We start from the raw sequence: 26,066 nt of genomic DNA, 5'->3' as shown, positions 1-26,066 counted from the left end.
GGGCATTACACTAATTTCTCATTTTGTTGAGTCCATGTTCCAGCAACTTCTGAATTTTAGGCCTAATGTGCTAATAAAGTTTGATCTTTCCCTACCCAGATAATTTGTATATGTAAGTACACTTTGTTTTCTAATTAAAGGAATTCTGGAGCAGGAAAATGCCCAAGTAAATTCAAGGTTTGCTCTTTAACACTGGCAGCTGCTGTGAAAGATGCAGGCTGAAGCTGTAGTTCTCCATGTGTTAACAACAACAAAAAAATTTACCCTCTTTTCTTTTTTAATTGTGAGGTACAATCGTGTTTGTTTTGCACTTTCTAGTCTTGAAAACAGAAGCTGGGTAAAACTGGTTGGCTCTCCTCATCTCTGCCTCTGTAAGGACTGGAACCAGTTTAGTTGGGGGTAGGTCAGCAGTGTGAAAGTTTTGTTTAAGATCTTTCTCAACCATGTCAGTGTTGTTTCTCTTAACTTGTTTAGCTTTTGTGCTGGGTTTGTGAAGGCAAAATGTGGCTTAGCCCTTAATGTACAACTGTTTTGGCTTCAGTATAGCGAAGCTATAAATAGGCACCCCTTTGCCTCCCCAGCAAGGAAATGACTGCGGCAGGTGTTGTCCTCTGCTAGAAATTTGCACATTATTACTAACCAAGTACTTTTTTTTCTTAAAATCAGCTTTCTTGTTACGTGTTCTTCCTTTATTAAATGCCAACTGACAGGTCAGCAAGTATCTTGTTAAAATCTGAAGTCTTTATTAGGTCAAGAGAAATAAAAGCAGAAAGGTATTTTTGGTTTATTTCTGTGCAGCCTCTGTGTAAAGTTTATTTTACGTGCAATTTAAAAAGTGTTACCAGAAGGCATAGGAGAGCTGCATAAAGCTTGTTGCTGACTGAAATGGTGTTTTGATTCTTTTAGCTTTGCTGGGCTGGAGTTTAGCTCACGTTTGTTGTAGCAGTTTCTCTGTGATAGGACTGGCAGACACTTGGAAGTCTGCAGGCAAGATTTGTATCCATGCTTGGACTGAGTTCTTCTTGCACTGCATCAAGAAAATAAACAGGGTTTTTTGTGCAGCGAGGTGGTGCTTAGAGTAAATAAGGATATTGCAGTCTGGTCCATGTGAAATGGGTTTGCTGGTGTCAGTAAATAAGCTTCTCCTTGATACAGACCCCATCATTTTGTTTGGATTAATGTTTGGTCCCAGCAAAGAGCCGGAGTTGTTGGGCAGGGAGAATCAATGTGTTTGTGCTGCTGAGGCTGTGCTGTTCAGCCAGGGTAGAGAGCCGTGGCCTCCTGCCATTGATGGGTGCTGCAGAAATTGTGAAATCCAGGGGAGATGTGCTGTGCAAACAGCAAAAAAAGGGGGCAGTCCTGTGTTTCACTTCCTGTTTAACATCTGCCTGCTTTTGCACCCCTTCCTTTCTCCCACAGATGCGAGAGCTGTGTGGACCTGCTGTTTGTGAGAGGGGCTGGGAACTGCCACGAGTGTGATACCCCCCTGAGGAAGAGTAACTTCAGGGTACAGCTCTTTGAGGATCCTGCTGTTGACAAGGAAGTGGAAATCCGGAAGAAAGTGCTGAAAATGTGAGTGTCACCATTCAAAAGAACAGAAAATGGATGTATTTCATGGATCACAATTTTAAAAAATTGACTTACTCAGTAGTACAGAGGAAGTTTTTATTTTTTTTTTTTTAAAGTGACAAACCATAAGACTTGACTCCATTTATCATGGAGGGATTTCAGAGAATCTGATTTTGTGCAACAACTGGGAGCTGAATTCTCAATTTAGCCTTGCGGGATTCCTGCTTAGCATTAGAAAATATTGGGTGTTTCTGTGTGGCCTTCTTTGGCAAAGACTTGGCTCCTAAATGGAGATGATTAGATATTGAGGGGGTGAACATGGCAGTAGAGCAAGAAACAGGATCTTGATTGTTTTGTTGCCTGGGGACCTGTTCTGAGAGTTGAAGGCCAGTTCCCTTCAAAATCAAAATGGGAAAAAGAGAGTTCACATTGTTTTTTGCTTCACACAGCAATTGTTAGTGGAAATGGTTCCTTACAAGCCTGGTGTTACCAGTCTGTCATGCAGATTTGAAAGCTCTTGGAATTGAGATAAATGAGGTCTAAAATTGCATTTTGCTCCTTGTGGCCAGGAAGCAGCATTTTATAAGGAAAATAAGTGAGCCAGTTGGTGTTTTGATAGAAGAAAATCTGATAAATGTAACAACCCAGAGAGAGTTGTGTGTGCATAAGTGAACTTACAGGTAAATTGTAGGCTTGTCAGCTTTTATCTAAGTCTTGGTACAATAGTAAATGAATCATATGATGTTGCTGAGGTGTGGGGAAACTGTGCCACTGAATACCAAGATGCTGATGTGGAAAGGAGTAATAATTTTGATGTTTGATTTTAAAGTCTACTGAAGTGCACAGAAGTCAAACTGGAATAAGTCAACTGAGCTCACTAAATATGAAATGAAGTTTAGTTAGAAAATACTTGGCCCACTTGGGTTTGCCAGATTAGTTTTTAGGAGGCAGAAAAAATGCCCCCACATTGGAATTTGGCCTGAGTTGTTGGGATGAGATTTTTATATTCCTGGGTGTCACGGTCCCCAGATCAGCCAAAATCTCAGCTTTCTGTTTTCTTGGGAAGAAAGTCTGCATGTCTTGACTTTCGAAGGCTGTCCATGTTCTAAGCCAGTTGTCCCTTCATCTTTTTACTTTCTCCAGCTCTGAAGAGGTGAAAATGAGTGCTGGAATGGTTTATTGATATGAAATGAGATAATTGTGTAGCATTTTCAGTTTGCTGCTGACATATGCTTTCTGTTGCTGGCACAAAGCCAAACTCCTTTTTCCAATAGTTCTAGAAAGGCTTTTTTTTCTGTGGGTGTTACTTTTGCCTCTGCCTTTGTTAAGAGGCTGGCTGGGAGTTACTCTATCTTGGCCTCTGTGCTCATGTTTACCTGTAACCCTGGAAAAGGAATTGGCAAACAACAGGCAAAGATAGCACTGATTTCTTCCAGGCTGCCTCCTTTCCTTTGGAACAGGCACTTCTGTCTTCCATTAAAGATTCTGGTCAGTTTGGGAGTCACAAAGCACATATTTAATAAAACTAGATCAATGCTTAATCAGTTTGTAGCCAAAGCCTTGTTGAATGGAAATGGCATCTTTCTATGTTGTATAAATACTTCTTTCTCTTCTCTCAAAGATACAATAAAAGAGAGGAAGACTTTCCCACTCTAGATGAATATAATGATTTCTTGGAAGAAATAGAAGAAATTGGTAAGTCTTAATGCTTGCATTTTTGATGTGCTGTGCTTATGAGACCATAGGCTTTTATCTTCTGACTCAGCTGCCTGTGAGGATGTGTAAGTTCAGTATGATTTATCATAGTATCAGAGTTTTATCTAATTACTTTTTTTCTGGATTTTAATCATATTTGCTGAACTGTAGGACATTGTTAAGTAAAACATTTTATCTGCCAGGAAAAAAACCACAATCCAAAGAGGAAGCAGTGCTTTATAGCTGGAAAAGAAAGGCTTGCAGTGGACTGTCAAAGCTGCACTGGCAAAAATTAAACAAAGAAAGGAGAAATTGAAATTTTCATTATATGCCTCCATTAGCTTTATCTACCATGACAGAAGCCATATGGTGTCTTTCATCATTTTTTGCTTCTGCAAGTACAGTAGTTGAAGCTGCTTTGAAGCTGATGACCTTACATACCACTGTGGTAGCATTTTATGTTGCTGTGCAGAAGGAGAAGGTTTAGGAACAGACGTTGATTTCTTTCTCTTTGGATTAGCTGAAGCAGAACTTTGCCCTGTGGGGAAGGGACAATGTTATCAACAGAGCTGATTTTCTTCTTAGGGTGACTTGTGATTTATGGTGGAGTGATGGGTTTTGCTTAGAAAAACAAGGATGTGTTCAAAGGAGTAACTCCTAAATGGTTTCTTCTTGGTTTTTGTGAGCTTCTGAGGCTTTTCTTTTTTTTTGACCTGGAGGAAGAAGAGGTGACTTAGAGCAGGCAGGAGGGGCAGTGAATGTGATTTGGAGGAAACCATGGAGATGCCACTTTTCCTTCAATTCTCAAAGGAGCCCTTGCTCCTTTTTGCACTGTGGTGTTTTGTAGAAATGTATCCAGTACACTTACTGCCGTGAGCAATGTAGCATGTTTTTGTTGGCATCAGAAGGCTGAGGCTGGGAAGCCAAATTGTGTGGCTGGGAAACACCACTCCACTCACATGGATCCAAATATTTGGAGGAGATGATGTGGGTGTAGCTTTGTTTGTATGTTTTTTGGAATGGTATGGGGGAAGGAGGGAGTGAATAGAAAGAATGGCCAGAGGATCCTGGAAGAATCTGTGTGCATATGGAAAGCAAAACTGCATTTATTTATGTGGCATTAAATACAGTTTCCTACTTAACTGCTGTTGCAGGGCTTTTCAACATCTGTAACAAGGGAGTTGAAATTTTGCCTGAAATTGTCTGAACTTCATGAATTTTTGCAGGATGTTGTGATTCTACAGCTCTTGGGATTAGGTGGTTACATTGCAAATGGTTCCAAAGCCTGTACTGGGAACTTGGTTTAGAAGCAGCAGAAACCTGGCTGGTCTTGGTAACCTTATAAAAAAGAGTGAATTGGCCAATAGTTGTTTTGGCCCTGCAAATACATAATGAAGAAGCTTGATAGAGTTTTTAGGAATTGGAGTTAGTTATCTGAGAGGGACACCTAAAATACTAAAAGAATTGGAAGTCCAACTGCATCCCGGTTCCTTCATGTAGCTACCAGGGTGATGAGAGGAAAGAAGGGGTGCAGTCAGAAGGCTCTTAATTTTCCCTGTCAGTGGGTTCATTTATGATCTACCAGCTCCAGACAGATCCTAGAGGACAGGTTATATTCAACAACACCACTTTAGGCAAGAGTTCAAGCTCTGTTCTCTCTCCCTGGTGACAAAGCCCATTGGACATTTCTCTCCAAGCCCATCCCTGCTGTGCTCCTGAGAAGAATTCGCCACCTGGCAGTTGTTTGGTGTGACTTTTTCCAGTGCATATTGTGAATGGTGTGACTGAACAATGTGTTAGAAGTGTCTTTGGCTCTATGATAATCTCATATTTTACTTCTGAGAGTAGTAATTTCATTTTTGTGTGTCTCTGAATTCCCTGCTTGCTTGCTCATGTGAAAAACTGGGCTACAAGATGGAGAAGAAAGGATTTGCATGGCAGTTTTGCCTTGTGAAGCCAACATTCAGCAGGTTGGCAGTAGCTGGTGGTGGTTGTTCAAGCTGTCACATTGGGAAGGTAGGGGGACAGGGAACTGGATTTCCCCTCTCTCCCCCTGCCCCAAACTTTCAGTTTTTCTGTGAGATGGTCAAAATGCAGCTTTAACTTTTTTTCCTCTTTGCTGGAAGGTTTTGTTTCTGGAGTTGTTGCGGGGGCTTAAATAAAGTAGGTGCTTAGCAGAGACAAAATGTAAACATGCTGTATAGGTGTATTTCATGTGACCCTGGTTCTGATAGGTCTTCTAAATACTTCAGGTAGGTCAGCTCCAAAACTTGCAATGGAATGAGACAGAGAATTGCTGACCTCACTTGAAACACATTTTCCCCCTTCGTATCAGCTGTTTAATACCTACAGACCTTTTCTGTTGAAACAGAAGAGTTGGGTGGTGCAGCAGCAGCGCGTGTGTGTGGGAAGGTCAAACAAACATTAGGATAGTCACCTTTAAAGATTTCTGTTATAAAAACCACGTTTTTGAAGTGGTTTAGAGTGTAGCCAGTGAATAATGCTTTGGGCTAAAATGTGTTAAACAAGGCTTTAAATAAAAACCACATTTTAAAGCAAGTTTTCCCCAGAAGAAAAATCGGTTGGACAATTTGAGAACATTGTAAACACAGTTTGTTGTCATTAGCACAAGGAATAAAAATAAAGTGAGAGTTAAAACCTGCCTTTGGGAAAGGTGTGGACAGCGTGTATCTGAGTGGGTCAGGTCTGTGCCCATATGATGAGAGGGACATGGTTAAACCTTTGAGTGTTGATACAAGTTGCACTCTTTGGGCACAATGTGAATTCTCTTGCTCTTTCTACAAAGTTTTCTATTTCCCCCAAGTATTTCTTCTTCCCCAGAGTATCTCTGTAGCCGTTTTTGTAAGCCCTGTGTGTGAAAGCTCTCCGGAGCAGGACCCGCCTCCCAGCCTGTGCCTGGCACCTTCTCCTGGTACCTGAGTGAGGCCCCCAGGCATTACCGCAACACAATTGTTAGCGGTAATTGCTGCTTTTAAAAACATTCACTGCATTCAGCTCCGAAGGAGGCTGCTGTTATTTGTGTGTTCCTGTATCTCCCTACTCCTCCAAGAATTTGTGCAATACGGGCTGCCTCGTGACTTGTCTTGCTCAGAACACTTATCTCACAAGTGATCCTTGGATAGAAAGGGTTTTGCTATCTGTGATCACTTGTGGGTTGTGCTGTTTATTGTTTTGTGGTTTGGTTTTTTTCCCCTCTGTGTGTGTGTTCTCGAGGATGGTGTTGCTGGTCCTGACAAAGGCAATAACTGAACTGGAAATTGGGCAGCTTTATTAGAGATCTGTTTTAGTCATCTCATGTGAACAGAGATTTCACACTTCCAGCCAAAATGGTCTGTCTTAGACTGATTTGGGCTGAGTGATTTCAATCATTCATTACCATGCAATTTTTCTGGAAAAATTATTGATTCAATAAAAGACCATTGAGGATAAACAGAAACAATTATTAATACCTAACTAGACTTTTCTGGCTTAACTGTGGGTTTTCTTTTGTTTCTGATAATTATTTTGTTACAATCCCAGAAATGTTGGTTGGAAGGGGCCTGTTAAATTCTCTTCCATCTTTTCTCCCCCTCATCCCTTTCCTGCCCCTTTTAAAAGTACAGGGATCAGGCATTAAAAGCACCAAGAGAAGGTGCCACAGTAGCCTGGGACATCCCAGGCAGACTGAGGATGAGGTTGTCTCCCTCTGTAGCACTCTGCCATTCCCAATCTGGGGTTTTAGAAAGATGATAATTAAGGGGTTGTTATAGTAGGATGGGAGCAATATTGTTTATAATGAACTAATGCTAATAGTTTTTAGTCTTAGTCTAAAACAGGGAGATTTGGAGGGACTGAGTCCTGTAGCGCAGTGATATTCATTCATACTGTTATGTCTCTGGACAAATTCTTGTGCCATTTAATTAATATTTTTGTCTCATTTCCTTTTTTATAACTGGGAAAATATTTTTCCATTTGTTATAGAATTGTATAATCAGTGTTGTTTTGAAAAGCAGAGAAAGTCTCCCTGTAGAGGCTGAATTTCAGAAGTTGGAAGTTTCACCTAAATAGAATGAAATGTTTCACAAAAACACAATAGTCTTCCTGTTATACTTAACAGATGTCTCAAGGCAAGTCATTTTATAAACCAACCAATGTGAGATGGATAAGTAGATAAATAATTGTTGCATACAAAACAGCTTCTGTTTCTTTTCCCTGAAGGGCTTCAGGCCTCTTATATCGGCTTATGCTATATTTCAACATTGACAAAAATAAGTCTGTCTTCTCTTTGAAACCTTTTCAAATCAGCCATCTGCTTTGCCACTCATATTCAGATCTACACCAATATTTTTTCAGGGTAGGTGTAGCATATGAGTTGGGATTTTTAACTCTTTCTAGTTCTTCTAGTTCTAGAATTTTTTTTTTTTTTTTAAGTTAAGAATTATATTTAAAATAAATTTCTGGCAAAACTCAAAGCAGGCCAAATAAAAAAAGTGCTGCATAGTCCTAGCTATGTAAAAGTTAGTGTGTTGAGTATTAGCAACTGTGTTCTTTGGTTTTATAGTTGTTGGGTTTTAAATGCCAAGTAACTTGTGGACGGGACAAGGGACAAGAGAGGGAAATAATATCTTAATTATTTTTTGTGCCCTAGTGCCCCTTGCAAAACAGACTTGTCAGCTGTAATTGTGAGGATACAATGGCAAGAATTTGTATTCTATAAATATTGATGAAAAGATGTTTGAAGCTCATGAAAAATTTATTAGAAAATATGTTGAAAGATGTTTTGGCTGGCTGGTAACCATGCAGTGTCAAAGAGCAACTTGTTTTGCTGGTAGGTGTTTATTGTGGGAGGGGAGATGCAGTTTTCATGCACTAAAGGGCAGCTGTTGACACTGTTGCTGTAAGCGATCCAGATTACACTGTTACGCTCTCCACCGTTTTACTTTTTTTTAATACACTTTTTTGACACTGTTTCCACTCTTACAACAAAATGTAGCTCTTAAGTGTTTCCACTCTTGAAATGTGGATAACTCAGTGTTGAGGAGGAGATGCTTAGGACCAGAACAGTGTTCCTCATCAATGACTATGTATAAGTCTTCTTTGGGACAAATTTGCTCTGGCCTTTGAGGGTGCTGGAAGTTTGAGTCTCTGATTGCTGATGTCCTACAATAACCTTGAGTGACAAAGCAGAATAAGATGGACAGAGCAGGGTCAGCGTGGTGTGAGCAGATCTGACTGCTGAGGGGGTTGTAGCTGTGGTTTGGTTCCAGCCACAGCAGGAAAACAAGGGGGGATAAACACTTCCACCTTGCCATGAGCAGAGCAGTGGGCTGTTAGGGTGACTATGCAGGTGGCTGCTAAAAATTTCTCAAACATTGATGCAGAAATAGATTTTTTTAGATAGAAATGTTACTTCCTATGAAGTACCAAAATACACTTTTGTAAGTAGTTCTTAATAAAGGTAGGCATCTGCATGTGTTTAAAACATGCCTGCTTTTCCCCAGCATGAGTTTTAAATCTTAAGCTTCTTATTTTATAGGCCAAATTATGACTAGTTGAACCTATTAAAGATAACTGAGAAAGACGTTAAAAACCCAAACCCTGAAGGTTTCCAGCAGCAATAGTTGCAAAACAGAGATCACCAGCTTATTCCTGGATTTATTTTTAGAGAAATATTCACGATGTTCAGGAGCTTAAAGGCAATTTGGCATCTCCTCATGCACCTGAAGGTGGCATCTGGGCATCCTGCTAGCACAGCATGGCTCATATGCTATTTCTTTCTTGTGTCGTCATTGAAGAGTTTAGAGAGCTGCTGTGTGGATTTAAGTTGTAGGAAGTGCTGACATTCCCATGCAGCTGCTGTCGTTGCAGAGCCCTGGTCTGGTTATATGCCAGCATTTTCACATGACTCTACTTCTCTCCCCTAATACTCAAATATTAAAACTTCTTGTAAGTGGGCAACTGTAGGCTGGAAATGTGGAGGTCAGATCTCCATTAAATTACTAAACATTAGGGTAAAATAATGTGCTTTATTAAGGAGAGGTTGCTATGACCAGAAAGTCACAATATGAAATAGGAAAATGTTACGCCTTTTGGAGAGGAAAAAAGCCCCAAAACATTTGGAATAGGTAGCTTGCTTCCAAAAACCAAGGAGCTGAACTTTGAATGGCTTGTTTGGGTTATGGCAGTGCCCAGAGGTTCCATCTGGGATGAGATCAAGACCACAGGGAGAAGTGCTGGCTGTAGCTGTAGTATGGAGATACAGCAGGTGATGTATAAGGGGAAGGAACCTTTATTCCCCTTGTGGTTCTTGCCAGTGGGAGACCTCCAGTACAGAGACCCAGCAATCTGCCCAGGAACAGTAGCAAAGTTCCAAAATTCGACTCAGGTGTTGATTCTGAAATTCTTAAAGCACAAACTCAGCCTCCATCTTAGATCTTCTCTCTGAACTGAGGATGCTGGGGTGGGGCTGGAAGAGTTCAGCTGATTCAGGAGCCAGGCTGAATTGAAATGTCAGTCCTCTTGATATTGCTTATTATTTAAAAAAGGGGAAAAATAAATACAGCAATTTGGGTGTTTTTAACTTAAGGTTAGGAAGTTCTTCAGCTGTATCTTGCTGAGCCCTTTTTGGTTGCAATTTGAAGAAATTGGAAATTTTTAATAACAGTAAAATGAGGTGGTGGTTTGATACTCCTGGAAAGAGAATATTCCTATTCCCATCTGTACTCTTTAATTACTTCCCTGGTACCCTCTCTGGTACTTGCCCGACCCCTGTGTTGAGCCAGTTCAGGTTACTGGGGGATTTCTGTTGGCACTGCAAAGCATCCAGGGGAGTTCTGGAGTCAGAGCAGGGGAAAGGGTGAGGCCTGTGCCTGGGGAGAGGAGCATAAGAGCAGGAGTGCCTCTCTTGGCGGTGGTGAGCTGGGCTTGTAGAACTGAGCTGCATCCCACTACTCTACCATTTTGGACCTTCCCGTTTCTTCTTATCTCCATTTGCTCCTGGCTTTGATCTCTTGATGTTTCCTTCTCTGCTCTCATCTGGTTTGCCAGTCTGGGCTACTCTTGGTTTGGTTTGCCTAGAACCCTCCTAAATGCTCATCTCACCTGTGTTACCTGTGGAGAGGATGAAAGAAGAGATAGGATCTTCCCCAAACTGAGATGTGTGTTATCCTGATGAGTAACAACAGACTTCATGCTGCTTCCTTCTGTTCCTCCCTAGCAGCCTCACTGGTACAAATGACTTGGCAGTGGTGCCTGTGCCCAGGGTTAGTTTGGCCCTGGTTGCCTAAAAGCCTGGGAAGAGGGAACCGAACCAAAGCCTCCCAAGTCCCATGCTGGTTTTCACAAGAACTTCCTTCCCTTCCACAGGGTCTGATGTAGCACAGTCACTGCGCGGTTGTTTCTTGTGAAGGGTTTATCAATGGCAGCACAAACTTCTCCGCTGCTCTTGTAGCCACATGACAGAGCTCTTGGAGGCTTTGAGTGCTGTGTGCTGGCACTGTTCAGTAGCTTTAAGGCCACGGGCATGAGCCCAGCATCCACTCTGGACAGGGATCGCCAAGTGACTTCCCAGTGATAACAGCGTTCAGCTGGAATTCACTTGACCCCCAAGTGAACCACTGACCTAGAGGTGAAGGGCTCAGGCATTGCATCAAATTACTAATCATCCAAACCATCTACATCTTTCAAGCTGTTGATTATAGAAACTGTTCAATTTCTTGAGATATCGTCTGTGCCATGTGTAGATAATTGGGAATGTTGTGCTAAACTGTGGAGCTTGCTGGCCGACCCTGCTTGCTCATAATTACATGAGATATAGCCTGTTACCATTGAGAGACATCAAAAGAATGTCAGATGACCTGTTAATCTGCAAGCATCTGCAGATTCCTCATAATAAAGGTAATTGTACATTGGTGCCTTTTAAGTTATCAAGCAATGTGAATTTTTTTTGTGTACCTGAGAATTCAAACAGTCACTGTAGCCTTTGTGCATTAGATATTCCCTGTGAAATGGAATGACTTAATAATTTCTAACCTTGTCTTAATATGCATGTGTTTGGTCTAATTTAATTTTACAGGAATCACTGTGTTCTTAGCTATAACTGCTACTTGAAAAGGTCAATGTTTTATGGATAGTATGGTGATTATTCATGTGTATCATTACCAGTGTCACAAAATGGGATGCAAGATTCAAATTTTAATCTCCTACAGATGTGTAAACCTACAGAAACTCTGCTGGCTTTCGTTGAAGTGCAGTGACTTAGCAGATTGTCTCTGTCTTTATAGGGCTTGTTTAAATAAGTTCTGTTACTGCAATGTTTATATCTGGCTAGAAGGGATAGAGAGCATAAGAATAGTGTTTCTTTGTCATGGGCATGCATGCTGGCCTAATACTTTTGCTTTCTCTCTTTATAATATTTATGCAGTATTTAACTTGACCAACAATGTGGACTTGGAGAACACCAAAAAGAAAATGGAGCTGTATCAAAAGGATAACAAAGAAGTCATTCAGAAGAATAAGTTAAAACTGGTTAGTTAACTTCTCTCCCCTACAATTTTTATTCGTTTGTTAAAGATTTGTGGAGTACTTTCTTAAAACAATTCAAAGCTGAAAGCACTGTGCAGATTTCTTTGTATTTAAATATTGAGGTTGATAGTTGAAATGTAGTTATGCTTTGTTTTGGGAAGGGCTTGAAGAGAGGGGCAGGCAGTAGAGCCTGTGTCTAATACATCACCATGGCATGCGTGCTGGCAGTGTCGTTGGACAATATCCAGGAGAGATGAAGTTCGTTCCTACACCAGGACAATCGTTCCTTTCTCATCTGAAGGAAAAAAGGAATCCAGACTCAGACATTATGAAGCTCCCAGGAGAGAGTTGTAAAATTGAGACAAAGCACAGGCCTGCTTTATGCAAAATTCAAAATGAAAGATGTTGAAACAAACATTAAAACTTTTGTTCAAGAGCTGATAACAGTAACATCAGGGATATTGTATATATGATCTGTGTGCAAAACACAGGGCTCTTTGAAGATTCATTCATTAAATTATGTCTCACATATCATTTTGTTCTTTAAAAATAAACTTGCATGCATCTATTCCTGTAGGAAAAGTTTAATCTGGTAAATATTTTTTCAGCATAAAAATACACATTGTTATCAGTTCTTGAAGGAAAATGTCTGCCCAGAGTGTGACATGACCAGGTTTTGTGTTTTAATGCAGTTGCACTAAGGACTTGCTTTCAAATCAGTAGGGGTGAAATCCTCACTCCCCTGAAGTCTGTGGCAAAACTCTGAGTGATTTCTTTAGCTCTAGGATTTCACAGGAGGAGATTGGAATCTGAAAAATGTTTGTTTGAACCTCTTCCTTTTAAAGGCAAGGAAATTTCCCTAGGGGTCCATCTCTGATCTGTTATCCTGTCTCTGACACTGTGCAATATCCTCTGCTTCAGAGCTTGAAGAGACCTGCCAAAGCTTTGGCTACATGTCTTATTTTACAATGGAGTTGCAGCCTCTGGGGTCACAGTGAGAACAGCGTGCTCTGCCTGCAGCCCACCTTCCCTTCAAGGAAGTGACTCTGACAGCCTGTGCAGGGTCTGTGTGATCCTGTCAAGCAGCTCTGTAATACCCTGTACCCACTCAAGCCCCCAGGACTTCTGTTTGCTGTGCTCTGCAGTCCTGCTGTGCTGGAGGCTGGCTGCTGGAAGCTGGTCAAGCCTGCGGGAATCCACACTCACGGGAGAGCTGGAGAAATTTCTTTTTTTTTTTCTTTTTTAACATTTGAAACATTCATAATTTCTTTTTCAACAATTGAAACATAATAATAGACTTTACACAGTGGTTATTACAAAAGCTGCATGATCTTGCCTATAAATTTACCCCTTTCCTAAAAGCTGAAAGAGTGCTTTTCCTCTCTAGCTCTTCTTAGCAAGTTTTGGAATGTCTTTACTCCATCCATGGTAGAAAGGTCTCCTACTTTCTTGCCTAAACTTCTTATGGCCAGTCGTTGTCCCTACATTCTTGACTTAAATTTTTCTGTCCTCTGTAATCGGTTGCTTCTGAGGGATACAGATATCTTCTGTCCCTCTTGTTGTTTTTGTTACCCTTTGCCTGCTCCAGTTTGAATTCATGTTTGGCAAGCAGAAGGGGCCAGAATTGAATGCAGAGATCTTAATGCCTCTCATAAAGGAACTCTGTTTTCCCATCTCTGCTGGAAATACATTCTACCTCAGACTGTTCTTCTCTTTTAGTTCAGAAAAAAAGCATGAAGATCTTGGTGTTCTTGTAATTATAAAGTGTTTTTTATATATAGATATTTATATACACTTCTTATTTATAAAACTTTGCACCCTGAGTGGACTACAACTTTTCCAGTGATTCTCCCTTAAGTATTTGCAGTTCTCCAGTCACAGGGTAACTTGTTCCCTCCTACTTTATCACTAGATGTTTGATTTCACTTGCTGCTTTGTGCAGTCTTGAAATAGTTTTGTCTGAATTCTGTGATGGGAATGTGCATGTTTTCTTGATTATCCTTTCCTGAATGTGATGAAACATTATTTTACTTTCTTCTTACTTCTTCACTTGTAGGCTTGAGTTTACTCCAGGCTTCACTGTCATCATCTTTTCCTTCACATATTAGGACTGTGTTTAGATTATCTTTAGTCTGGACACAACTTTTGCTGCCTGTTGAACTCATCTTTTCTGTTTTACTGTTCTGTTTGGTCTTCCTCTAAAGAATTTGATCTGACACATGATTATTCTTCCATTTTCCTGTAGTCTGCTCTGGTTTAGGTTTGTTTATCAGTTTACTTATTTCTGACTATAAGTTTTCTGGGCTGTTTCTTCAGACTAGGTCTGTCAGCACTTCCCTACAAGTTTTCTTCTGTTTCAGTGCAAATTCCAGGCAGTCTTTAGAGATAAATGTGGAAGAGCCTTGGAATGTCTCAAAAACCCTGAGCTCTTCAGTTCTGTTGACCGAACTAACTAAATCCCTTAATTCTCAGACATAATCTCAGTTAGCAGTTTGGGGATTTTCTTGCTTATTTTTTTCCTTTCATTAAATGCAAAGAGAGCCCAGTTCCAGGTGGTTGCTGGTTGGTGACCAGCTTTTCACCAGTTACAAAATGGAAGCAGCTTCTGTTGGCTCGGTGGCAGGTGGTGAGATCTGTGAGGTGATCCAGCTCTTGCATCCAGGGGGTAGCTGAGCCTCACTGGAACCCACTGGCTTGATCTGTCTGGTAGAAGGATATTTTTTACATATTCTGGCTTATATCAGGTAGCTGGGCTTTGTGATACAGTTTTATGATTAGAACAAACTTTACTGTGCTCTTGGCCTCAGTGATCACAGAATAAACAGAGTTGGAAGGGACCCACAAGGATTATTGAGTCCAGGTCCTGGCCCTGCACTGCACCATTCCCAGGAGTCACACCCTGTGCCTGAGAGCAGTTTTTGTCCAAAAACTCCTTGAGCCCTGTCAGGCTTGGGGCTGTGATCACTGCCCTGGGGAGCCTGTTCCAGTGCCAACCACCCTCTGGATGAAGAAACCTTTTCCTGATATCCAGCCTAAACCTCCCCTGACACAATGTCAGGCCTTGGGTCCTGTCACTGGGTACCACAGAGAAGAGGTCAGTGTCTTCCCCTATGATGTTTTGCTGAAACTGCTTTCATCAATAAATCATCCATTTAAGTTTATAAAATTTTAATTATCTCGCCATTTTTGCTGCATCTCCCTTTGCTCTAGTATTTTTGATGGGGAAGATTTGGAAGATGTTTCCTGTATGTTTCTCCTTATACCTTCTTGCAACCCAACTGACATTCTTTCGATCCCTCTTCTTTATTAAATTGTTTAATCCTCTTAGTTTCCCCTGTCTCTGAGCCCTCTTCTGTTTTTTTATTCTTTCACTGTGATTTTCAGATACAGATTACTTAGTAGTTTACAGGTTAAAAAAAGACTTGCCAAGAAATAGATCTGTAACAAAAACTTGTCATTTTGTACTAATAATCTTTCTTTTTCATCTCATGTCACGTGACTGTAGCCCAGGTTGTAGGAAAAATTCCTTATTTTCTGAAAATGTGGCCTTTTCACAATTCATGCTTAGACTTATAGGCTTCTCTATTAATAGTCACATTTTTGTAATTTCTCCTTTTTCTTCTACACCACTGATAAGCACAGGGTGTGCTTTGCAAAGAAGATGCAGCTGATGAATGGAACAATCAGTAATAGCATTGTGGGATTATATTTTTGTTAACCCTACTTACATCATTGAGTTTTAAGATGTGTGGGAGCCCAGAGAGGCTTCCTTTAGAGTGAAAGTGTAGGGAAAACCCATTCTCTAACATTTAAGGAGTCAGATCCAGACTGCAGCAAGTTCAAAATCTTAACTTTACACTGGACAATAAGGAGGTAGAATAATCATCCATAATCACCTTAAAATTCTGCTTGAAGAGGTAGAATTTGGCTGCTTTTCTTGCATGGCCTGCCCTGGGTCCCTTGGTGGGCAGTGGAGCTGGGGGGTGGCTGTGAGCTGATTTCTGATTTCCCTTTCAGACGCGGGAGCAGGAAGAGCTGGAGGAGGCTCTGGAGGTGGAGCGGCAGGAAAGCGAACAAAGGCGACTGTTCATGCAGAAGGAAGAACAGCTACAACAGATGATAAAAAGGAAGAATAAACAGGCACTCCTGGATGATCTGGTGAGTAACAAAACCAGAGGCTTTGAATGCTCAGTAGCATTGACATTCATCTCTATCACTGCTAACGGTGTGGAGTTAACACATCTGTCCCTGTTTCACATGTTTTGTGTTTCCATTCTCTCACCTGTTATTTATTGCAGTGCTGCAAACCACTCTGGTTTTGGTGAGCTAAGGAGTAGGTGAAGAGTGCTTCTGGTATTTGTAGACTTAATCTACCACTGGTGGCTTGTTATGCAGTTCTGAGTCGTGGCTGATAGTCTGGTGTGTAAGCAAAATGTTCATCAGGAGCTGCTTCTTGACTCAGCCACCTCTGCAGTGGAGATGGTGGAGAGCAGGGGACAGTAACCTCATGAGTTATCCAAGCATTGGTCAGCCCTTTCTCAGTCAGAGCACCTAAATGATTGGTGGTCCCTTTGTATTCAAAAACTACTACAATGAAAAGTTTTCTTGCCTTGAGTGTGTCGTGTTCTCTTACTGCAACTTCTCTGGTACAAGTTGCTCCTTTTGAAGTGAGTGAAATTTGTATAGACAAATGGAGGAAAACTCAGAATACTCCTGGAAGTTGTGGTAATCTTGGTTAATTTACTGATTCTGCATCTGAAATACAGTAATGTGTGGGCATAGAGAAACTCAGTGTCTCACTTAAACAAGATTCACGTCTAAATTTTTTCAATATGAGTGTGAGTACAGACATGCATACACACACATTCACAGGTTTAACACCCATGAGCACAGTCTGTGTACACACAGTCTGTGTGTAACCTTGAAGGAAATCAGAGAAAAGAAGTATGTATGCATATGCACACGTGTTCAGCAGTGTCAGTGAGGTTAAAGCTGCTTGGCATATCTAAATCATATTTTCTCTCTTAGATCAATGCATCTCACACTAATACAGTGTTAATTCCTGCTTGTAGTCTCAGCTCTTATTCAAGATACAGATGCTTTTCTACTTTTCCTGAAAAAGTAGAGTTCCTCTTGGAGCCAGTGCAGAAGGCACTGACATGGATAGAGGATCTAAGTGTAATTTAGGAGATTCAAGACCTCCTGAAGAGATGCCTTTCTCCAAGCCAGGATTCCTGGCAACCTGTCATTGGTTTTCCTTTTGTAGACAAAAGCAAAGATGAGCAGAAAGATTCTTTAAAAAACACCCCCAAGCCTGTATCTTTACATCCAGCAATCTATTTTCACTTTAAAGGTAAATATGTTTACAGTCCACACAATTAGGAACAATGGATCAATTAATAAAAACTCCACTATGAATATGAATTTAATTTCTCAGAATATGGATTTTTAGTTTCTGACTTTTTAAAACCCTGTTCTAAAACACACTCCTAACTGACTAGAGACCAGTGGTGATGTGTGTTTGGTTGTTTTATTAATTTTTTTTTAACACAGCAATTGGTTTTATTGGAAACCTTCACCAGATGGCTTGCAGAAAGTATAGTTATAAGTAACCCTTAAACATGACTAAAATAGGTAGTTTCAACTGTGATTGCATATGTATTGCTATTAAAACATATCTTAATATTCTAAAAACAACATAAAGGTGATTTTTAAAGGCTGAGGGAGGAAACTGGACAGTTTCAAGTTGTGTCTCTGTTTCTGAAGGGGCAGTGTCAACTTAAATTTGAGCCAAAACTTGCTTTGTAATATTTCTAAGATTTATAAAACCAGCACTGAAGTGTTTGTGTAATGACTTACAAAGTCTCTGGAAAACCAGCAGTTGTTAAACAAATAAACATTTCCTATGGTCTCTGAAATCCCTCTAATGCTGTGCTGCAAATATGAAAATGAAACTGATCATAACTAAAACTTAAATGAGAAATGCAGCAAAAGCCAAGCATAAGCAGCAGCAGTGTAAAGAATTAACTTAAAAAACCCAATCTTATATCTATGGTTGCTGGTTCTGTGCTAAACCAAAAAGGATTAATTTCTGGCTACAGAGATACCACTGGTTTCACCACTGACTCTGCAGAGTGAGAGCAGAGGAAGGTGGGAAGCTTACCTTGGTTTTGAATCTCCTTTGGACCTGATGTGGTCAACCTACACCCCAGACCTACTGGATCATGGTAATTTTTTTTTTTTTTTTTTTCAAGTTTGCCCCTGCCACTGGGTAGCAAGAAATAATCTAAGACACAGTTTTTGTGTTGTACAAGTAGAGATGTCAGGTATTTTCCTTATCAAGAAATGAATTTTATCTTTGGTGCTGAAAACTTAAGAAGCTACAAATCTCATAGAGTCATAGAAATGCTTGTGTTGGAAGGATCCTTGAAGACCATCCAGTTCCAACCCCCTGCCATGGGGACGGAAAACTTCCACTAGAGCAGATTGCTCAGAGCCTCATCCAGCCTGGCCTTGAACACTCACCGTGTTGGGGCATCCACAGCTTCTCTGGGCAACCTGTGCCCGGACCTCACCACCCTCAGTAAAGAATTTCTTTCAATGTGTAAGCTAAACCTGCCCTCTTGCCCTCGTCCTGTCACTCCAGGCTGTTGTAAATAGTCTCTCCCCATCTTTTGTCAACTCCCTTCAGATACTGGAAGGCCACAATGATGTTACCCCAAACCCTTTGCTTTTCCAGGCTGAACAATCCTAATGCTCTCAGCCTTTCCTCATGGGAGAGGTGCCCCTTCCCTCGCCATCGTGGTGCTCTGAGTCGTTACATGTGTTACTTGTGGTGGTTTCATATGGGGTAAAGGTCTCAGTTGTGTACAAAAGTGTTTGAGAATACTGTGCCATCTTCAAAGAGCTGAAAATTTAGATAGTCCAGAGGCACAGAAATGTTTGGTATTTAAAATGTTGTGCAGTGGGCCCTGGTTTCTGGCCAGCCTGGGGAGTGCAGGAGCTTGTGCAGAAAGGACTGGGCCTGGGGCCAAGGCTCCGTGAACCCCTCCTTGGCTGGGAACAGGGAGGGGAAGGCCAGTGTGAAGTGCTGGGGAGGTGAGCAAGGCATCGGGGCAGACCCAGGCTCTGCTGGCCACTGGAAAAACAGTCTGGTTCTTTCTGCCTCCCAGTACTAAATTAGGCAATTTCTATGTTACCTTCATTGTAGGTCACCTGTTTTACAATAAAACCTCTCACTTTATTATTACACAATACCCTGTTGTAATTTAGACTTGCAGACTCAAATGCACTTTATGTATCGCTGGAAGAGTTATATGAGTGGGTTTTTTTGGGTTGTTGTTTGTTTGGGGTTTTTTTTTAAACCTTCAGTAGTCTTGGATAATCCAGGCTGAGTAAAATATTAAAGCACTTTCTTTATGTGCTGTACAAACTCTCCTGTGTGTATACAGAGGATTCTAAGATGATCTCTTAGATACCTTGTGTGTTATGGGACTTGCACTTTCCTCTTCAACAGACCATACTTCCCAGGCATGAGCACAATGGGATTGCAGCATAAGGCAGAGGAGCAGGTTTTCCCTGGGCTGTGGCATAGCTTGGAGTCAGGCAAATGTGTTGAAGATGTCATATCCACACTTTTATCCACATATCCAGAACCTCAAGGGTTTTGAGACAAATCTTTCAGAAATTGTTGCGTATAACCAGCTTTGTTCATAGTGTAGACAGTTTGTTTTCCCATACAGAAAATTGCTGGTATGGATAAACACAGGGTTGGAACTTCCACGTGTGTTAATAGTTAACAGAAGGGCCCTGTGCATATTCAAAAGGAGAAACAATCAGGATGTGATGCCTTGCTGGCACAGTGTGGGTTTCCCACAGTTGTGTAATCTGGTTACTGGTCATTGTGTGAACTCTGGAGAAGTTGGTTAAAAGTTGGCTTCCTTGAGTCACTCCATTAGAAATGCAGTGAGAGTTTAAGGAATATGAAGGATGAAATGAACAAGAGAACGCTTTCCACTCTTCCCTTCTCCCCCAACATGTTAAACCTGGTGATTGAAAGAATTCAACATCCTTAACCTCTGCTGACAGCTGGCAGCACATGCTGTTGCATGGTGGTTAGAGATGTACAACACTTGAGAGAAGCAGGCTCTAAACTAGTGCATTTGTGGTCCAAAATTTCTCCCAGTTGTACAGAAATTAGATGTCTCCACAATTTAGGTTTTCAGCATCTTCCCTCCCCTCCTCCTAGTTAATCACAGAAATGCAAGTAGGAGCCTGTGCCTTAGTTGTTGTATTTGTGATTCTGGACCAGGTCTTGTCATGTTAGATTTTTCTGCTTTTAACTTGCATTCTAGTGGTAAGACAAAGGCAGTGTAATAAAATACAGAGAGGAAAAAGACTGGAGAGCGATGTGAAAAGTCAGTGTACAACGTGACTGTTCTTCATGATCACTTCAGAAGATTTCTTCAGGTACCATGAAAACAGCAAGGCATCTTGTGGCATTAGAAACATCCAACTTCCTACCTTGAACTGAATAATTAAAAAATCAACAGTCCTGTTCATAAAATCTGTTTGGTTTTGTGAGTAACAAATATGGTTCATAGTTCAGTATTTGCTTGGTTCTTTGAAATAGAAGTAAACGTGATGTGTGAGGGCCTTAGGAATAAAATACCGTGCTAGAGCAGTTCAGGAAGAATCTGTCTGAACTTCTTCCCTGCTCTCAACTTCATGGTAATTCTAGCCAGGAATTCTCAAGCATTTCTGTGTGCATGTAGATAGTTGCATTAGTCTCTTAGAAAATTACTTGGCCAATAATTTCGTGACTCTCTCAAGAATGCACTTACATATATGTATGTTAATAATCATTTTGTCCTGAGAGTTTAAGTAATTCATTTGCTTAACTATTCATTTTACTACTTTATACATATATTTTTAAAAATTGGCTGGCTTCCCTAAAAATAAGTTGCTGAAGGAGAAAATAAATATGCTGTTGGTTGCACTTACAATAGTGCCATTGTGCAGAGCAGAGCAAGGATCATTTCCAAACGGCCTCAGGTGAAATCTAATGGGAAACAATTTCAAACTGGTCTGAGTTCATTGGTAGAAAGAATGTGTCTTAGATAAACATCTGATCCAAGTTATACTACTCAGTATTATTCCTTCTCTGATTAAGTTCTAATTTTTTTTTTATTTTAATAAATACAGTTGCATTGGCCAGTTGGAATAAGGAGCCTGTTATATTGTCTTTAATGTGAATTCTATAAAAATGGTTGTTTGCAGGTTACTCTGATTTATGGGGTTGCTGCAGCTTTTTCTTATTACTGAAAATGATCATTTTCTGTAAACTCTTTCTGAGGGAGAGGATACTTGGCATTCTGCTGTTCTCCTAGCAATGGCCTTGTAGTCACAGCTTGCAGTTTTGAAGAATATGCAGTGTTAATTAATATTTGTTTTGGTTTAGGACTCAAGTTTGTTCCTCATATGTTTACAGGAGAGCTCTGATCTTCCTGCCTCTCTGCTCTTAGCTCAGCATAAGGACAGATCTACTCAGCTAGAAATGCAGCTGGAAAAACCCAAACCTGTCAAACCAGTCACGTTTTCCACTGGCATCAAAATGGTAAGATTTGCTTGCTTGTTTTTTTTTAATGCCTTTCAGAAGATCAAGGATTTCCTCATATGAAATTAAGAGGTCATTTAAACCTGAGTTGCATGTTACATGAAATACTGTTCTCTTCTAATTAAAGAAGTAATTAGGAATTAATCGAAGAATTTTATCATTCTGCTAGCTGGAATATTGTGATGACCCACCCAGAAGGGTCATCACAAATATATGCGATGTTTTCATTATGTAGTTGTCAAAAAACAAGCTATACCTCTCTCCCTGTGAAGTTGTGGTGTCCTTGAATTATTTTTTTAATTTGTGTACTAATTCTGGAAGTTGAAATTTTGGAAGGTCAAGAATCGTCTGCACTTCCTTCAGATTTACTTTGCACACTGGAGTAATCTGTGAGTACTGGACTGACAATCTAGAAAACGATGCCAAGGTTAAGGGCTCTGTTTTCATTGTTATTTATTTGTATTTATTCATTGTATTTCATTGTTGTTTGGCTCTAGGAAGCAGCAAGTATTTTTGCAGATGTGTCACTGTTAGGGTGGCTGCTGAAGATCTCTCAGCATTCCTGTTCTGTGTTGTGACATGGGACAAGTACACATCAGCCTGTGTACATAAATGTAAAGCTGGGGGTGGGAGCACAAGTGACTGGTCTTGTTCGCACCTTACTGGTTTTCTGGTTTGTATTGTTTTAAATCTGTGTACTTTTTTTAGACTTTATATTTTACAATTGATAGTGGTAAACTGAATGTCTTGAAAATAACCAACACCCTCTATTCTCCTCAACAAACCAAGAAGTCAGCAAAGCAAAAGCCTGTGCATCAGACTAGTTTCCTATCAGTAATTGATTTATTTTTGCCATGAATGTTTGTGCTGTGTTCATTATCTGTCAAAGTGTTCACAGTATAGAAGCCTTTGCAGCTTATTTTTCCAAAAGCAGTGTCAGTTTTTGCAAAGGTGTGGATTGTTTTCCTGTGGTGTAAATTGATCTTCTTCCTATTTCTTTTAAAATATAAGAGTCTAGAGCAGATTGATATGCTTTGTGAGGGATTTTCTGTCTGTGTAGAAAAGCCAGTGGACAGAAAATGCCTGCAAAAAATACTCTGAATGCCTGTACTTTTTCTTGCTGTTAAAATGTATTGTCAGAATTTCTTACAGCTGTGGCCTTTCTGTGGGAAAAGGAAGAAGATAAGCTTATGTTATGTGATGAGGACAGTGGAAGTATTTTCTAATTCGTTTGAAAATGAATATTAAATGCAGTATGTGGTAGTGGACATTTGAGATCTGCAGCCCTAAGTAAACTTTATCCAGGAATGGAGAAAGACTTGGATGAAGAGATATCCAGCAGCATGACATTTAAATCTTAATGTTTGGAATAATAGAGGATATGCCAGATAACTAATTGCTAATTCATCAGTGTTCATGTGAAAATCTATTTTCAGTGAAAATGTGAATAGATAAATAATTTAATTTGTTCAATCCCAGGAGACAAAAAATGCCTCACCCTGACTGATCCTAGTCCTAAATTGAAAAGGAACAATTTAACTGTTCTTATTTCTGTTAATGTTTTTTAAAAATAAAGTTAAGGATAGGAGCATTTGAAGTTAGTGTCTACTGTTTATAGAAAATGGATTGCATCAAGAATTTTACACCAATAAAATTACAGATTTTGTTTAGAAAGATGACTGTTTCCTTATTTTCTTTACAGGGGGCTTGATTTCGTTATTACAAGACATTATTCTAAAAAATATATGGAAATTATATCACACAATAATAACAATATTGATACTCTGCACAAGAAATGAACGAACTGTCTAACTTGTAATTTTTGAAGAAGTTGGTCCCACAGCCTGGGAATGTTTCTGTGGGTGTTCTGCTAGGAGGCAGCTCAATGCTTAGAAGCAGATGTTGAATTTCTGTGGATGACGTGCAAATTGGCAGTTTACAGGGCCGCTGTGACAAGCTGGCCTCATTTGAATGAAATGTGTTTTAATATGGCTAAATGCAAAATCAGAAATAGAAGAGTAAAGAACAGGCTGTGGGAAGAGGATTTGGAAGTTTAGCTAAGCAGGTAAAACAGTTTGACTCTCAGCCACAGCGTCTGTGGGAGCCTTGGGTATGTGAATAGTCCAGCAATAAATAGGAAAGGACTTCTCCTGAATGCAATATTGGGAAGAGTTGTATACTGGAGAGTTCTGCTGGCTGCATTTTGAGTGCAAAAATCAGGAAGAATGCAAAGAGGAGCCAGCAAAGTCCATTCAAAGGCAGAATTGCTTTGTGTGCTGCATTCTGCCTCTGGCTTAGGAGAAGGTCAAGGTATGACTCAATTTATTAAATACCTCCTTAGCACAGAACATGCCAAATCTGAGCAGTGCAGCATTGAATGTATCAAGATCCAGTAACCTTAGTTAAACAAATACCATCTAAATAGGAACTGAAGGAATGAATAAGACCTAAAGTTCACATAATGTTCTGCTGTTTAATTGGCCTCACTGTTAAAATTGGCTCTGGAAAGCAAAGAAATCTCAAATTCTTGATGTTTTCAGATTAGGACTGGGGTGCATCTTGAGAAGTTACTGTAGTCAAATGCAAATTGCTGGGCTTGGAGCAGAGTTGGTTTTGTGGAAAGCAGTTCTGCTCATTGCACATGATGTATGAAGGCATGTTCTAGTGACAGTGTGAGGTGAATTCCCACCTGGCACTCACCTTAGGACATGCTTGTTTTCCAGGCTGAGTGTTCTTCTAAGAATCCGAGATGCTCAGTCCACTTGTTTTGCGTAGGTGTACACATGAAGTGGGTGGAGCTTTTGTTGTGCTGTTTGTGGCTGCTTTGGCTTTGTTCCTCTCTGAACCATGGGGTTCACATCAGTCCTATTGGTGGGGGCAACTCTAAGGGAGTACTGAGAATTTCTCAAGAAATACAATTCTAATTAATGCTCTGGCACAACAGTTCTGTAAATTCAGTATATTTCTGTGAAAATCTGGTTTGTGCTCACTGTCAGAGGCTTAGCAGTGCACATTTAATGAATCACTGTGTATGTCCTTCCCCTGTGCTTTTATTTTTTCCTAGTAGTTTGGCCACTGACCTATTCTGATGGGTGTTTTCCTCTAATTTTGTTTCAGAAGAAGGGAAGCCAGATAGAGCTATCTGAGGTGCTGGCTGATCCGGAGCTGGTGTTTACACAAAGGCAGTTGTGGCAATCCACTGGGTTTTTTTTCTGCTTGAACATGAGTGTTTTTCCTGGGAAGGCTGTGGTCAGAGATGTTCTTCTGCCTGACTGCTAATCAGACATGTTTCTCGGTGTCTGAGTTAGGAGCATGTCCATTCTAGTCTCCTGGGCAATGCTCAAGGAAGTGGGCTCATTTAAGGTGTTGTATTAGTGCTGTGAGTTCCTGTGCTTGCAAAGGCAGGAGGGAATGTCTTTCACTTGTAAGCTAAGCAAGAGCATCCCCTATAGCATGAGACAGACAATTAGTTCATGGGGACAGCGCCTCCTTCACTTTTCCTTTTGTGAAATTCCTTTTTTTTCCTCCTTTCAAGTGGAAGCAGTTTTTTCTGTGTAGCCTGCTCTTTACCTTTACCTTTTTCAGTAAGTTCTACCTCTGTTCACACAGCTTATGTTCCAAATCAATCAGTCTGATTTACCTCTGTGAGTGGGGGGAGACAGTGCTGCAGGGTTTTCTCCTAATCATGCTCATCATATTAAGAAACATACTTTCAGCACAGCTGAATATTTCAAACAGTCTTATTAAATCTAATCTCAAATCAGTGTAAAACTACAAAAGAAACTGTAGCAATCCTAACTGTTGCAGTAGTGCTAAAATGCTATTTCTTGTCAGTTGTGGTACTTCACACCTTAGTAGCTGTCTAAAAGAGCAAAGTTTGTCAGAAGTTAATGATGTCAGAAATGGAAATGTTTCCAGCATTTCTAGGGCTTGAAATTTCAGGGGTGCAAAACAAATCTAAGGTCTGGCAAGAGAACCATTCTTCTGTTTCTTGGTGAATGTAATGACCATTTCTGATTGTGAGGTAGCTTTAATGTGAAACTCATTTTAAGGTGCAAAAGAGATGCTCATATGTATTGCAGACAAATGGCAGTTGGCAAATGCAACATGAATTAATTATGTTACATGAACTTAGTTTCCTTCTTATGTCTCTGATATTTATGGAACTGTAGAAGGCTTTTCTAGGTCTGTGCTTTACCTCAGCATTGTGGTTAGAAATGCATAGAAGTATGAATGTATTTAATTCTTCTGTAATTCATTGAAGTGGGAACAAGGAACCTTTGAGTCTGTGGCCCGGCTATTTCTATGTTTGTAGAAAATCTGGGTGCCTTAGACTGGCTCAGCTCATGCCATCTCCAGCGGATTTCAGGCTGTGTGCTTGTCCCTTTTCTGTTCCTTCCAGTTCTATAATGTTTCTTTTCTCCCTTCCTCCAGCCTCCCAGGACACTTAGCCTCTAGTGATGGTATTCTTGGAGTAATCTCATGTAGTTAAAAACTCCATTACCGCTAATTGGATTGCCCAAAAATGTGGGAAAACAGCATAGGTGTCCCCTGGCCTGCTCCTGCTTGGAAGTTTACCATCTTGCGTTTTATACCCAAATACCTCAGAATTAATGTAATGCATCATTGACCTTCCAATTCTTATCATCATTTTTGTTTTATT

The 26,066-nt window shown here is 40.3% G+C and overlaps 1 protein-coding gene across 3 annotated transcripts in view; it reads left to right on the top strand.

Moving 5' to 3' along the window:
• MNAT1 (MNAT1 component of CDK activating kinase) overlaps positions 1-26,066 on the top strand; it is a 119,213-nt gene that overhangs the window by 34,027 nt on the left and 59,120 nt on the right. For all 3 annotated transcript variants that reach the window (XR_006019340.1, XM_042047666.1, XM_042047665.1), the window contains exons 2-6: positions 1,420-1,572; positions 3,191-3,264; positions 11,687-11,790; positions 15,805-15,945; positions 21,278-21,403. Coding sequence is in view for 2 of the 3 variants with exons in the window: in XM_042047666.1 (XP_041903600.1) it covers positions 1,420-1,572; positions 3,191-3,264; positions 11,687-11,790; positions 15,805-15,945; positions 21,278-21,403 (598 nt within the window). In the remaining variant the exon portion in view is untranslated. The remainder of the gene's footprint in view (positions 1-1,419; positions 1,573-3,190; positions 3,265-11,686; positions 11,791-15,804; positions 15,946-21,277; positions 21,404-26,066) is intronic.

This window comes from Corvus kubaryi, unplaced genomic scaffold (assembly GCF_017639235.1).
Source record: "Corvus kubaryi isolate FWS band 111438036 unplaced genomic scaffold, C.kubaryi_AGA036_p1.0 66, whole genome shotgun sequence".
NCBI lineage: Eukaryota > Metazoa > Chordata > Aves > Passeriformes > Corvidae > Corvus > Corvus kubaryi.
Note: the sequence above shows the minus strand (reverse complement) of the source record. Positions and strands in the feature narration are given on the sequence as shown.